Source organism: Malaya genurostris, chromosome 1 (genome assembly GCF_030247185.1).
Source record: "Malaya genurostris strain Urasoe2022 chromosome 1, Malgen_1.1, whole genome shotgun sequence".
In the NCBI taxonomy this organism is placed as follows: domain Eukaryota; kingdom Metazoa; phylum Arthropoda; class Insecta; order Diptera; family Culicidae; genus Malaya; species Malaya genurostris.
Genome location: NC_080570.1, coordinates 36,525,776 through 36,541,864, shown reverse-complemented (window position 1 = coordinate 36,541,864; position 16,089 = coordinate 36,525,776). Strand labels below are relative to the sequence as shown.

General features: G+C 31.8%; 1 protein-coding gene across 1 annotated transcript in view; it reads right to left on the bottom strand.

Annotated features, from left to right (window-relative positions):
- LOC131437139 (uncharacterized) overlaps positions 1-16,089 on the bottom strand; it is a 173,083-nt gene that overhangs the window by 39,132 nt on the left and 117,862 nt on the right. Inside the window, exon 2 of the mRNA XM_058606307.1 lies at positions 9,559-9,623. Within this exon, the coding sequence (XP_058462290.1) occupies positions 9,559-9,623 (65 nt within the window). The remainder of the gene's footprint in view (positions 1-9,558; positions 9,624-16,089) is intronic.

The window sequence follows — 16,089 nt, the reverse complement described above, 5'->3', positions numbered from 1 at the left end:
ACGGCTGATATTGTGCAATGCTCTCCACCGTTGTTTTTTTCCCAATGCTAATGACTGGCAGCTGTGACGTAATCGCTCTTGTCGAAAGCGTGCAGACGACACAAAACACCTCTGCTCGCAGTGGCGATTGAATCCAAACTGATTGAATTTTTGTTAAGAGATTTCCTTTTATGTGATTTCGTTTGTAGCTTTTTCACTAATGGGCGGTCCTAACGGCTATAAAATTAGCCGCATACAGAATTTTATTGTCGATTATTTCATTTCGGATTTGCATAATTTATTGAAAGAAACTATCAATATGCTGTAGGGATTCGTTTCCAGCATTCAGAAGAGTCAAATTGCGTAATTCTCTACGACATTAAACTCTAAAACATTTTTTGCAAAAAAAGGCTTCACATGATCTCGATTACTGTGAATTTCACACAGCGAAAGCGCACAAATCTAAGCAAACTATTCTTGATTTGCAGTAAACTGAGGATATTTCCCTACGATTTGCGAACAACAAATCCTAATAGTTCTTTAGAAAACTTTTAGAGCCATTAGAACGGCTGATATTGTGCAATGCTCTCCACCGTTGTTTTTTTCCCAATGCTAATGACTGGCAGCTGTGACGTAATCGCTCTTGTCGAAAGCGTGCAGACGACACAAAACACATCTGCTCGCAGTGGTGATTGAATCCAAACTGATTGAATTTTTGTTAAGAGATTTCCTTTTATGTGATTTCGTTTAAAGCTTTTTCACTAATGGGCGGTCCTAACGGCTATAAAAATAGCCGCATACAGAATTTTATTGTCGATTATTTCATTTCGGATTTGCATAATTTATTGAAAGAAATTATCAATATGCTGTAGGGATTCGGTTCTAGCATTCACAAGGACCAAATTGAGGAACTCAATTTGGTCCGTCGCTGCTGGTTGATGATTCCACTCCCACGACGTCTGCTTCCATCGAACGCACGAAAAGAAATGATCGATTTTTGACCACGGTTCCCCTTTTATACGCATTCAGTTGAAGATATGTGCCTGACTACCTCAAAATCGTCGTCCTTGCGCGAAAAACCCAAGCGAAAGTAAGGTGTTTTCCGCGTTGTTTTCAAATTTTAAGAAAACTTAATTTTTGAGTTGTTTGTGGTTATCGCACACTGTTCAAAATATTATCCTGAATTCCTGATCATATTTTTGATGAAATGGTGAAAGAATTATGTTGCTACCATTAATACAAGTCGAGATATTCACGATTAAGTTCTGCCCATTCTTCCATATGGCTAATTTTGAAAAGGCGCCCCATAGTAAAGTAAGTCGTATTCACGACAAAAAAACAAATCTACATTTAATTTATTATCGCCCTCAAAATAGGCTCCTTTTGAACCAATACAGGCATTCCAGTGGTCAATCCAATTTTTCCATACACTTGTCATAGGCCTGGACCTTCAGCGAATTACTCTTTATGTCCTCGACCGAGTCATGGTGCGTTCCCCGGGGTGGATATTTTAGTTTTGGAAATAGGAAAAAGTCACAGTGGGCCAAATCTGACGAATACGGTGGATGAGCGACGGAATGTGACGGCACTTTCGGTACGAGCTTGGAATCGACGCGTTTCATACTCAAAACATTAATCAAAATGTGCTGAGTCGATTGATAAGAGATGCCAAGATCCTCTGCTAATCCTCTAATGCTTTGAAGCACAATTTCCTTCACTTTTTCAATGTTATCGTCGTTAACAGAGGTAGACTGAAGAGCAGCATGAGGCAACTTTTTTTTTACGATTTCCCAATCCTCACTGAATGCTTATGCCACTCGAAGAACTTGCGTTCTTGATAGAGTTGAGACCCCAAAACAACACTTCTTCAACAGATTCCGATGAGCTCAAATTCCATTTGAAACACCAATTTTCAAGTAAACTTTATATGATGCTTTTAATTTTCGGTATGATTTCAGTGCTATTTAGTGTTAGTCAGTGTTATACTAAATTTAATTTAGTTTTTTTGCTAATTCTAACTTTTAACCTTCGATTCGACAACAATTTGATGGTTTTGATTTTGGTTTTGACAGTGATGTCGTTATTGTTTTCGTTTTCTTTTCTGTTATTCGTTTACCGCTTTTCGTTTTTCACTACTCGATTTTAACTTTCCGCTTTTCGTTTTTGGCTATTAGTTTCCCACGTTTCGTTTTCCGCTTTCGCTTTTCGCTTATTTTTCACCGATTTAATTTTCTGCTTCTCATTCACCGATTTTCGTAATCCGTTTTTCCACTGCTCATTTTTTTTTGTTTTTTGCTATCAGCTTTCTGTTTCTTGTTTCGCTCTCTGCTTTTCGGTTTTCCACTGTTCCAATTCGTTTCTGAGTTTTCGCTTTCGTTTTCAGTATTTTATGTTTCTGTTTTTTTTTATTCTCCTCATTTAGCTCCAGCTTTTCGTAATTCGTTTTCCGCTTCTAGCTTTTCGTTTTTGGCAACATTTTCAACTAATCGTTTTTCGATTTCCGTTTTATTTTTGTTTTTCGATTTTAATTTTTATTCATTTTTTTCCGTTTCCCGTTCTTCGTTTTTCACAATGTCGTTTTCTTTTCGATTTTTGCTTCTCGTATATTTTCTCTATTCTCGCTTCTCGTAATTGGCTTTACGTTCTTCGCTTTCCGTTTTTAGATCGTCGTTGGTTGCCCTAATTTTTCGCTTTTTGTTCTCTGCTTTTTCGTTTACTGTTTTTCATTTTTCGCTTTTCGTTTTCCACTTTTTGTTTGTCGATTTTCATTTTTCGCTTCCCGTTTTCGTCGTTCATGTTCTACGATTCCCGTTTTTCGTTTTCCATTTTTCGTTCTGCGTTCTCTTATTTTTTTCTCTATTTATTTTATCTTCCAGCAATTGGCTGTACGCCTTCCGCTTTTTATTTTTTCTCTTCGTTGATGCTATTTCGTTTTCCTGATTTGCTTTTCGCCTATTATGTTCCGCTTTTAATATCTACTTTTCATTCTACGCCTCCCGAAACCAGTTTTCTGCCTCCCATTCAAGCAACTATTGCTCCCATTCAAGCAACTATTGCTTATCGTTTTTGAGCATAGGTCTTTCATTTCCAGCCTTTTTTTGCTGAACTCGTTTTCGCTACTCGTTTTCCATAATTTATTTTTAGTTTTCCAATTTTTGTTTTTCGGTTTTAATTTCGCGATTTTCGGTATTGCTTTCCATTTTTTCCTTTTCGTTTTTCACAAAATTTTATAATTTTGTAATGATGTAGCAAATTTGTAATTTTGTAATTTAGTAATTTTTTTTTGTTATTTTATCAATTTTTTATGTTGTTGTCTTGCTATTTTGTCATTTTGTTATCTGTAATTTTGTTATTTTGATACCTTATGTTGTTTTCTATACTTTATGTTTCGTCTTCGATTCGTCAGTACATAACAGTTTTTGTTGAACTGTTATGTAACCTAGCAGCTCAACATAAACTGTCATGTACTGACGAGTCGAAGACGAAACATAAAGTATGGAAATCGGTTTTGTGCCCAATGCACAAAATAGGATAACCCCTAAATGACTATTTTGTTTCGATATTTTGTTGTTTTAGAATTTTGTAATTTTGTTGTTTAGTAATTTTGCATTTTGTTATTTTGTTCTATCATTTTGCTATTTTGTTACTTTGTTATTCAGTTATTTAGTTATCTAGGTATTTAATTATTTAGTTACTTTGTTATTTAGTGATTCAGTTATTTAATTATTTAGTTATTCAGTTATTCAGTTATTTAGTTATTTAGTTATTTAGTTATTTAGTTATTTAGTTATTTAGTTATTTAGTTATTTAGTTATTTAGTTATTTAGTTATTTAGTTATTTAGTTATTCAGTTATTTAGTTATTTAGTTATTTAGTTATTTAGTTATTCAGTTATTCAGTTATTCAGTTATTTAGTTATTTAGTTATTTAGATATTTATGCATTTAGTTATTTAGTTATTTAGTGATTTAGTTATTCACTTATTTAGTTATTTAGTTGTTTAGTTATTTAGTTATTTAGTTATTGAGCTATTTAGTTATTTAGCTATTTAGTTATTTAGTTATTTAGTTATTTAGTTATTTAGTTATTTAGTTATTTAGTTATTTAGTTATTTAGTTATTTAGTTATTTAGTTATTTAGTTATTTAGTTATTTAGTTATTTATTTATTTAGTTATTTAGTTATTTAGTTATTTAGTTATTTAGTTATTTAGTTATTTAGTTATTTAGTTATTTAGTTATTTAGTTATTTAGTTATTTAGTTATTTAGTTATTTAGCTATTTAGTTATTTAGTTATTTAGTTATTTAGTTATTTAGTTATTTAGTTATTTAGTTATTTAGTTATTTAGTTATTTAGTTATTTAGTTATTTAGTTATTTAGTTATTTTGTTATTTTGTTATTTTGTTATTTTGTTATTTTGTTATTTTGTTATTTTGTTATTTTGTTATTTTGTTATTTTGTTATTTTGTTATTTTGTTATTTTGTTATTTTGTTATTTTGTTATTTTGTTATTTTGTTATTTTGTTATTTTGTTATTTTGTTATTTTGTTATTTTGTTATTTTGTTATTTTGTTATTTTGTTATTTTGTTATTTTGTTATTTTGTTATTTTGTTATTTTGTTATTTTGTTATTTTGTTATTTTGTTATTTTGTTATTTTGTTATTTTGTTATTTTGTTATTTTGTTATTTTGTTATTTTGGTATTTTGTTATTTTGGTATTTTGTTATTTTGTTATTTTGTTATTTTGTTATTTTGTTATTTTGTTATTTTGTTATTTTGTTATTTTGTTATTTTGTTATTTTGTTATTTTGTTATTTTGTTATTTTGTTATTTTGTTATTTTGTTGTTTTGTTATTTTGTTATTTTGTTATTTTGTTATTTTGTTATTTTGTTATTTTGTTATTTTGTTATTTTGTTATTTTGTTATTTTGTTATTTTGTTATTTTGTTATTTTGTTATTTTGTTATTTTGTTATTTTGTTATTTTGTTATTTTGTTATTTTGTTATTTTGTTATTTTGTTATTTTGTTATTTTGTTATTTTGTTATTTTGTTATTTTGTTATTTTGTTATTTTGTTATTTTGTTATTTTGTTATTTTGTTATTTTGTTATTTAGTTATTTAGTTATTTAGTTATTTAGTTATTTAGTTATTTAGTTATTTAGTTATTTAGTTATTTAGTTATTTTGTTATTTTGTTATTTTGTTATTTTGTTATTTTGTTATTTTGTTATTTTGTTATTTTGTTATTTTGTTATTTTGTTATTTTGTTATTTTGTTATTTTGTTATTTTGTTATTTTGTTATTTTGTTATTTTGTTATTTTGTTATTTTGTTATTTTGTTATTTTGTTATTTTGTTATTTTGTTATTTTGTTATTTTGTTATTTTGTTATTTTGTTATTTTGTTATTTTGTTATTTTGTTATTTTGTTATTTTGTTATTTTGTTATTTTGTTATTTTGTTATTTTGTTATTTTGTTATTTTGTTATTTTGTTATTTTGTTATTTTGTTATTTTGTTATTTTGGTATTTTGTTATTTTGGTATTTTGTTATTTTGTTATTTTGTTATTTTGTTATTTTGTTATTTTGTTATTTTGTTATTTTGTTATTTTGTTATTTTGTTATTTTGTTATTTTGTTATTTTGTTATTTTGTTATTTTGTTATTTTGTTGTTTTGTTATTTTGTTATTTTGTTATTTTGTTATTTTGTTATTTTGTTATTTTGTTATTTTGTTATTTTGTTATTTTGTTATTTTGTTATTTTGTTATTTTGTTATTTTGTTATTTTGTTATTTTGTTATTTTGTTATTTTGTTATTTTGTTATTTTGTTATTTTGTTATTTTGTTATTTTGTTATTTTGTTATTTTGTTATTTTGTTATTTTGTTATTTTGTTATTTTGTTATTTTGTTATTTTGTTATTTTGTTATTTTGTTATTTTGTTATTTTGTTATTTTGTTATTTTGTTATTTTGTTATTTTGTTATTTTGTTATTTTGTTATTTTGTTATTTTGTTATTTTGTTATTTTGTTATTTTGTTATTTTGTTATTTTGTTATTTTGTTATTTTGTTATTTTGTTATTTTGTTATTTTGTTATTTTGTTATTTTGTTATTTTGTTATTTTGTTATTTTGTTATTTTGTTATTTTGTTATTTTGTTATTTTGTTATTTTGTTATTTTGTTATTTTGTTATTTTGTTATTTTGTTATTTTGTTATTTTGTTATTTTGTTATTTTGTTATTTTGTTATTTTGTTATTTTGTTATTTTGTTATTTTGTTATTTTGTTATTTTGTTATTTTGTTATTTTGTTATTTTGTTATTTTGTTATTTTGTTATTTTGTTATTTTGTTATTTTGTTATTTTGTTATTTTGTTATTTTGTTATTTTGTTATTTTGTTATTTTGTTATTTTGTTATTTTGTTATTTTGTTATTTTGTTATTTTGTTATTTTGTTATTTTGTTATTTTGTTATTTTGTTATTTTGTTATTTTGTTATTTTGTTATTTTGTTATTTTGTTATTTTGTTATTTTGTTATTTTGTTATTTTGTTATTTTGTTATTTTGTTATTTTGTTATTTTGTTATTTTGTTATTTTGTTATTTTGTTATTTTGTTATTTTGTTATTTTGTTATTTTGTTATTTTGTTATTTTGTTATTTTGTTATTTTGTTATTTTGTTATTTTGTTATTTTGTTATTTTGTTATTTTGTTATTTTGTTATTTTGTTATTTTGTTATTTTGTTATTTTGTTATTTTGTTATTTTGTTATTTTGTTATTTTGTTATTTTGTTATTTTGTTATTTTGTTATTTTGTTATTTTGTTATTTTGTTATTTTGTTATTTTGTTATTTTGTTATTTTGTTATTTTGTTATTTTGTTATTTTGTTATTTTGTTATTTTGTTATTTTGTTATTTTGTTATTTTGTTATTTTGTTATTTCGTTATTTTGTTATTTTGTTATTTTGTTATTTTGTTATTTTGTTATTTTGTTATTTTGTTATTTTGTTATTTTGTTATTTTGTTATTTTGTTATTTTGTTATTTTGTTATTTTGTTATTTTGTTATTTTGTTATTTTGTTATTTTGTTATTTTGTTATTTTGTTATTTTGTTATTTTGTTATTTTGTTATTTTGTGTTATTTTGTTTTCCGCTTTTCGTTTTCCACAATGTCGTTTTCTTTTCGATTTTTTCATTTCGTATATTCTCTCAATTCTCGCATCTCTTAATTGGCTGTTCGTTCTTCGCTTTCCGTTTTGTACTCTTCGTTGATTGCTTTTTGTTATCCACTTCTCCGTTTTCTACTATTCATTTCACGCTTCTGGTTTTGCACAATTTGTTTTTAGTTTTTCGCTGTTTATATTTCATTTTCCGCTTCTCGTTTTCACCGTTCATGTTCCACTTTTTGTTCTGTTTTTTGTTTTGGTTTTCATTCTCTGCCTCCCGAAACCCGTTTTCTGCTTTTCATTACAAGCATCTAGCTTTTCGTTGTTGGGTAAACGTTTTCTGTTTTTAGCTTTCCATTGACTGATTCTCGTTTTAGCTGCTCGTTTATCAGAATTTGTTTTTTTTTTGCTTTTCGTTTCTCGATTTTAATTCTACACTTTTTGTTTGCACCTGCTTTGTGTTTATTGCTTCACGTTTTTTGTTCTTCTTTATTTGTTCTCTGTTTTCCGTCATTGTAAATATCATTGATTGTTATTATTACTATGCTATTCTGTTATTTTGAAATTTTAAAATTTAGTAGTTTAGTAATTTTGCACTTTTGTAGTTTGTCATTTTGTAACTTTTTTATTTCCTTTTATTATTAAGTTACTTTTTTATTTTGGTAATGTTATTGTTACTGTTACTGTTTATGTAACAGTTATTTTTTTTCTTCTTATTATTATTATCGACCGTTCTCATTTTCGTTGTTCGCAGAAGCGATAAAGACCTTAGAAGTAGTGGCGTCCCGTCCTTATGTGCACCTCGTGCACTGCACAACCGATCAAATTGAAGAAATTAACTGCATCTTTATTCCTCCGTACACATGAGTTACTGCACGAATTCAAATACAGACGGAATTACTCAGTTTAGCTCAGAGATTTGTTGCTCTCTGTCACATTTGACTCTGTGAGAACTTGTTTGAACACCTTCGGGAGATATGGCTTCAGTGGCTTATGCTTATGGCAATAGAAAACAAATTGCTGTTTCAGTTGCAACGTCGAAGCGATTTTCTTGACGAAGTTTTTGACAGATTTGGTCAGAGTGCCGAGTTCTTGTAGTGTATCGATAATAAATTTATAATATTATTGGTAAAAATGAGCTTTAATTAAAAAAAAACCCTTGCTGACGTTTTGTCTATTCATTACACTCGTGTTTGAAAAAGTGAATCAACTATTCTACTACGCAAATTGAACGTAGAATTACTAATATCATGCACGCAATCTACTAGGTGTTGCAGTTTTCCAAAGTAGATATTAGTATCTCTTTGAAGGCAACATGATTCAAACTATAGTTGCTCATATATTGAACAACTAACTATTAAATATTTCTTCTGGTTACTGCTATACTGCTTCTGTTATGAGTTTTTCAGTAACGAAACCGTACTTCAAATTAAATTAGAATTTCCGAATGGCGGTTTCTAGACGACTGCCGAGCCAGGATCGGAATCGACTCGGATGCTCACAATGTTTAATCACAACTCGCAGCAACCGGCTAAATCGCATATTGGAAAACTTTTATTCGCACCCTGTTAAATGGCTAATATTTACAAACGCACACACACACTCATAATCACTTGGTAAGCCAATATCGGAACAAAGCATATGAATCGACGGAAGGGAAGAATCAGAAGAAGGAAAAAAGTGGCAAACAAACAAAAAACTTTTTGCCACGTTGCCAAAGCGTACCTGTCGCGGGCGGTGAAATTTCACCAGAATTCCCCAACACCGTTTGGTTTTGATGACCAACGAACGAAAAAGAACGAGCGCTTTCGGGTCGATAGGCAAACAGAAAAAAAACCGAACCACAAACGATCGAAACGATAACATCCTATTAAGCCATCATAATCTGATCGGTGTGTTTCGTGATAAAAGCAGAGCTGGATGTTTAGCAGTGTTGCCAAGTGAGTGGGAGCTTTTGAGGATTTTCAGTTCGATGAAAAAATCACTCTAGGTTTTGATTCTAACTCGAACTAATTCTTTTTCAAATTTATGAAAACGATTTGCTTGAATGACGTAGCGATTGATGAGATTTCTAAAGCTCGCCGGCAGTGTCGCCAAACGTTCGGTCGGTAGTCTCTGTCACTTCAGTGGAATTGATTCCACTTCACTCCAGTCCTGTCTGACGACGACGACGACCGACCGACAACAACCAGGTGGATGATAATGATCTGCTGAAGGAAGTAATCTGTTCTCAGTATGTAAATGTACTCCTCCGTTGCGGAAATGGGGAAGTCGGAAAAAGAAATGGATTTTTTTTTTAGCTCGTGCCACCACTTTCGCAAATCTGTAAAGCGTGAGCATTTTCCCCGATGTTGACAACTTGGATGATAAGAGAGGTATTTCGACTTAATTTTATGGCAGAGAGTTTCTTCCACTTACCTTGCTGGGGTGTTGCTTCTTTTCCACGGACCCGGCATTCCCGGCATCGTTGTCGCTGTCGCCATCTGTGGAAGGGGGAATGAAGAAAGAAAGAAAAAAAGCAATTCGTTAGTATCTTGCGATGACAGTGCCTAACAACCGTGCCTTTACTTCCGGTGCGGTGCGTTCACTTCTGTTATGAAACATTAGCAAGATATTTAGCTGGAAAATTTTCCACCCGAACAATATTGGAGCTCATCACTCTTCCTCTTTCTATCGTGCACGTTTACTACCGAAGACCGAACTCTGTCCGTTTTGATTGTTTATGAAGCAAACCCATAGCCTACTAGATTGCACGAAACAAGCAGTTTCGATAAAGGGTGCCCTACACGAATCGAAGTGCTGCAACAACGAATTTAGCACAGCAGATTCCGAAGATAGTGATTCCCAACAGCTCGAGTGTGAAAAAACACACACCGCTCAACACGATCCCGGCAACAACGACGACGACGACGACGACGACGGAATGTGAACAGGATCTTGCGGTTTCCAGCATCGTTAGCGAATGCCACCAGCGTGGAAATGTTCTGGGTGGCAGAACTCGGTTCGCATTTCATCTTGCAGAATAAACAGACGCAGTTTGTCATCACTTGTTGGAAGTGGGAGCAGAAAAAAAAATAGTAGAGTTGGTTACAATTGCCAGACAAAACTAGCTAGCACGGACTGCTGCTTTCGCCGTCTTGAGTGGGTTCCTGAGCTGCTCCAGTGCTAAAAGACAAGACAGCGACAAACAGCCTTCCGGGTACAATATTCCGAGTGGAATAGTCGTGATACAGGGGCGGAGACAGAGACTGAAACAGGAGTGGAGAGATATATCACTAACCACCAAGAGGAAAGTGTTATATTTATGGACTCACATCCCTCTTGTTGATTCGGATGAGGATGGTGATGATGATGATGATGATGATGAGAAGTCCGTAAACAGTTATCCCATCTCTTAAGTATAATGATTTGGGTTGGAGAACTTAATTTGATTACTGGTGGGACGTTAATCGCTGTGGGGAGCCGTGTCCTTCTGATTTGAAAACGGTTGTCACTGATTTGAAGGGAGCCGTCACGATTACACTTTATTATACAAGTTGACGCATTCATAAAGTTAAAAAAAAAGGCGGGTGGGTAATTTCAGGGACATAACCGAAGCACGATATGTCCAATCGAAATAACTAAATAACTAAATAACTAAATAACTAAATAACTAAATAACTAAATAACTAAATAACTAAATAACTAAATAACTAAATAACTAAATAACTAAATAACTAAATAACTAAATAACTAAATAACTAAAAAACTAAATAACTAAATAACTAAATAACTAAATAACTAAATAACTAAATAACTAAATAACTAAATAACTAAATAACTAAATAACTAAATAACTAAATAACTAAATAACTAAATAACTAAATAACTAAATAACTAAATAACTAAATAACTAAATAACTAAATAACTAAATAACTAAATAACTAAATAACTAAATAACTAAATAACTAAATAACTAAATAACTAAATAACTAAATAACTGAATAACTAAATAACTAAATAACTAAATAACTAAATAACTAAATAACTAAATAACTAAATAACTAAATAACTAAATAACTAAATAACTAAATAACTAAATAACTAAATAACTAAATAACTAAATAACTAAATAACTAAATAACTAAATAACTAAATAACTAAATAACTAAATAACTAAATAACTAAATAACTAAATAACTAAATAACTAAATAACTAAATAACTAAATAACTAAATAACTAAATAACTAAATAACTAAATAACTAAATAACTAAATAACTAAATAACTAAATAACTAAATAACTAAATAACTAAATAGCTAAATAACTAAATAACTAAATAACTAAATAACTAAATAACTAAATAACTAAATAACTAAATAACTAACTAAATAATCCGGCGGAAGCAGAAATCGAAAATTGGCTTCAAACCGTGAAGCACCTTAAAAAACAAGCCATTTTTACCTTTTTTTATAGATATAAAAAATAGGTATAGAATTCGCTCAAACTCTAGAAAAATTTTCCGAGGCCCAGAGGGCCGAATGACATATACCAATCGATTCAGCTCGACGAACTGAGCAAATGTCTGTGTGTGTGTGTCTGTATGTGTGTTGTCAACTAAGAGGTCGAGATCTCAGAGATGGCTGGACCGATTTTGATCAAGCTAGTCGCAAATGAAAAGTCTCCCCGTCACCCAAAACGCTATTGAATGGTTTTTAGATCGGATGTTTACTTTTTGAGTTATACGAAGTTTTATGTCAAAATTTTCAGTTTTTTGACAGTATCTGTCACAATTGACATTGAAAACAGAATATGTTTTCATACTTAGATTCCGCACGGTAATAGCTATCCAACAAGCCATAGATTGTTAAAATCCGTCCATTTTTAACGGAGATACGCTCAGAGACAGGACTCTAACCTGCGTTCTTATGCATTCCGTGTATACGCGCTACCATTTCGCCACTCTGATCTTGTTTTAGTCACTCTAAGACGCGAAACAGACATAGTAGCAACGTACATCGAACATGGTCTACATCCTGGCCGTCACTGGCACCATTAAAGAAGGTGACAAGCGATTATAAATACACTCTCCTACTCAATGCTTGATCGGAGAAATAGGTATAAAGCGAGAGGACTAGTGTTTGATGGACAGAGAAGATGTTTGGATGTAAGGTGTCGGTCGGGTGACGATCAGGATGTAGACCATGTTCGATGTACGTTGCTACTATGTCTATTTCGCGTTTTAGAGTGACTTAAACAAGATCAGAGTGGCGAAATGGTAGCGCGTATACACGGAATGCATAAGAACGCAGGTTGGAGTCCTGTCTCTGAGCGTATCTTTTTCCAAAAAATTCATCTTTTCTGTTAGTTTTTCTTTCACTTGGTTTCTCCAATATATATTTTCGCTCAGTCATTGCAAAACCTGATAAAAATGACTATTTCACATAAATTAATCAGGTTTATCGGGTTAGCAGATTTGGATAGTCGATTACCAAATAAACTTTTTTCAGTTTTAGTGGTATTCAGTTTTCGATTCAGAAGGCACCTAAAAATTTTATTCGTGCTATGATTTCTCAAAGATGTCTACACTAATTTTCAAACATTTTGAAACAAATGTAAACTATACAGCTACTCAGGTGAATTTATCTGACTTCGGCCATACCAATTTTAGAATTCCGGTTCCAGTATCAAATAGTTTCTCAAAACTCAATCGTTTTCTCAAAAAAAGCCTAATCGAATTTCAGAAACAAGAATTCAAATTAAAATAAACCTATAGTCCCATACAAAATTAATTAATTTTATCCGATTCTGGAATTACATGATGATGAATTTTTAAAATTCAAACCGATATAGAAGATGACAATCCCGAAAAGCTTCAAAGTTGGACTCAAAACTGTTGTAATTTATTCGTCATATGGCCATACGAATCGGTTTGGGATATGCTAGTTCCTGAATACCGGCTCTGGAAGTACCTTAAATTACCGTAAACTCTAAAGTGGAACTTACTTCGACATATCAAGGCATGTTTAATCGATTAACACACTTATAGATTCAAATTCGATCCGATTTGTAGTTTCGACATTACAGAGTAATGAGTGATTAAAATCTCAAATTGTCGCTTAAAACTACGGTCATTAGAATAATGTCATGAAAACTTAAACACCGAAGAATATTCATGTAAAAAACACATGCGGATTGATAAAAAAGGTATCATCTCACTGCTAGGTGGATTAAACACGTTTTTCGAGATGAAATTCGAAAACTGCCTGAAAGGTGGAAAAAATAATAACTAGCGAATCTTTAAAAAATTTTATATTGAAATACATGCGCTCCCATTATCGCAAATTACGAGGAAACGCGTGGTCTTTTGTATTGCTGTTATGTGGATTTTTCAACTAGAAACTGATGGAACTCACTCATTGCATTATCATGTTTGTTGGTACGTTGATCACGCTATAGTTGAAGAACTAGATCTTCATCTTCAAAATGCGTATCTCTAGTAAATCACTTCTTTTCTGAGATAAGATTTTATTTGCAGAGACTTCGAAATAAGGCTCCAAAATGTTAGTGGAATAATCTTTACACTTCAAGTTGGGTCAGTCGTAGTCGTTAACGCAGAAGTATCAACATCGGATCCTCAACGTAGTCGAGCGGAATTCTCGCAATCAGAACGGCTCTTGCCACTCGTCCGACCTTCTGACCTTGATTTCATCCGGAATTTCGATTGTCGTCGCACCCAAGCCGCTCGGGTCAGCCGTTCCTGTCTCCACACTTACTGCAACTAAATTTACGACAAAAGTGTCAATTTTGTTGTTTCAACCGGAAGCGAATGTCAAAAAGGTCCACTGCTAACCTCTTTACTCAATCCTCTAGGTTTTTGTTTTTTTTTGCTCTCTCAATTCCTGACTGACAAAAGTGTGCGTGTGCCTGTGCGCGCTGTTGCACCTTCCTGCCTTGGTCGTTGTCGTTGCCACTCACCTCCTTGGAACCCATTTCAGTGTAATCTGAATCCGGTAACCTGTTTGCTTGCGGCGAGATTTAATGGGTAAAAGTAAAGCAACGACTGAGCTGCACGTTTGTTGACCCCGAGGACAACCTTTTCATGTTTAACTTTAACGAGAAAAGTTTTTTGCGCCCGTTTCGTCTCGTATTTCGTGTTGCTATTTTTTTTTTCTCTCTCTATTTTTCCACTTGGGTAATCTAACGTTAACGGAAATGATTTGGCTTATTTTGAAGTGATTTTTCATTTGATTCGCTCAAAAGGGACAAAGAGAGAGGAGAGAGACGGATAAAAAAGATGCACACCAAAATTGTTATTTTCACATGAATCAACTCAGCAATGTTCATATAAATTCTTTCCAAAAGTCAGTGGCTGTCAGATGAAGTCATTCATTCTGGCTGTTTATTGCCTGCTCGGCTGTGTATAACCAACGTGTAACCATAAATCCTGGTTTGAGCTGGAGATCCTCTTTTGGTCTTGTCTTCTTTTTCCAACTGCTTGACCGGAGGCAGTACACAGGAGACAATTAAATTCCAATTTCAATTTGAATTCCTTCGTTGGCAACACGTCAGACACTTCTCGCCCCGCTTCAATACTGTCAATTTTAACCCCCCAGGGCCTACTGTGAGGAGATTTTCAATTTCCGGTCTCATCGGCTATGGCTTTTTCACAATAGACCGATTGTAGCAAAAACACACTAATTAGCAAACTAATTTCCTTCTTCCCGTGATTGACCATTGCGTTCGGGAGAACCGTTACGGACGGGTTGATGGTCCAGCAGACAGAGGACGTACCGCAAAGTTCACGGAGGATGTGTGAATAATGAAAGGCAAACAGCTGCTTCACCCACTCCGGAGGACAACCAACACAGAAAACCGACTACGAAACGATGGAATTCACTTGGGAGCTTAGGAAGTATTTGCGGCTCTGGTCCTTGTTATTCGCCCGTTCCCGAACGAGGACTAAGTTGTGTCTTTTCAAATTTTATACTCCGGTGGTTCGAACCTTGGTTCGGTGCAGAAACATACTCATGCTCAGAACTGAACTGACAGATCGATCATTGGCTTTCTGATGCTACCGCTATGAGGGATGATGAAGACAAAGTTGATGAATGCTGGTAAGAGCAAAGGTAAGCTGATTACCGGAGAATTCTATTCCGCTTTTGGAACCTAGTTAATCACGTATAAAGACTGTCCCAAAAAGTATGGACGCACTTTGATTTCGCTGTAAATAATTCACAAGTGTTAGATATTCAAATTTTATTCGCTAATGCCCAGAATTGTGGGCAATTTGGTGGATTCATGTCTTTTGGGACGAAAGTGACATTTTTGGTAGTATACCATTCTACCGTTGATTTCGTGTAGTGGCAAGAAGCAAGATCTGGCCAGAAGACAACAGGATCCTTTTTTTTATATCATATATTTTACCCCGGCTTAAAAGGATCCTTGTGGCTTCGAATCATGGGTAGAAGTCGTTTTTGTAAACATTCCTTGTTGTATATTTCGCTGTTCATTGAAGCAGTGGTGATGAAGGGTTTCGAAATCTTACCGCAGCTACAAATTGCTTGCCAGACCATAGCTTTCTTACCACATTTTTCGACTTCAATCGATGTCTCGGACTGGTTTAACACTTGCCGATGATTATGCAGTTCAAATTTCCAGCCAGAATCGTATTGTACCGCTTTCGAACCCTCGGCCTGATCGATGCTTCTTGTTTGGGACTACTTTTTGGTTGTTTCTGCTTCTTATAGGTTCGAGGATTCAAACGTTCTTTAGCACTAAGAACATTTGACTTCAAAGTGCCCACTTTTTTGGCCACATCCCGAACTGAAACCTCCTTCTTTTGCTCGAACGCCTTCAGTATACGTTTATCCAACTGAGGGTTAGCAAGACCTTTTTTTCGACCCGTTTTCGGTTTATCCTCAAAGGTGTTCAGAATACAGTTCTAGATTTCTGGTTGTGAATTTAG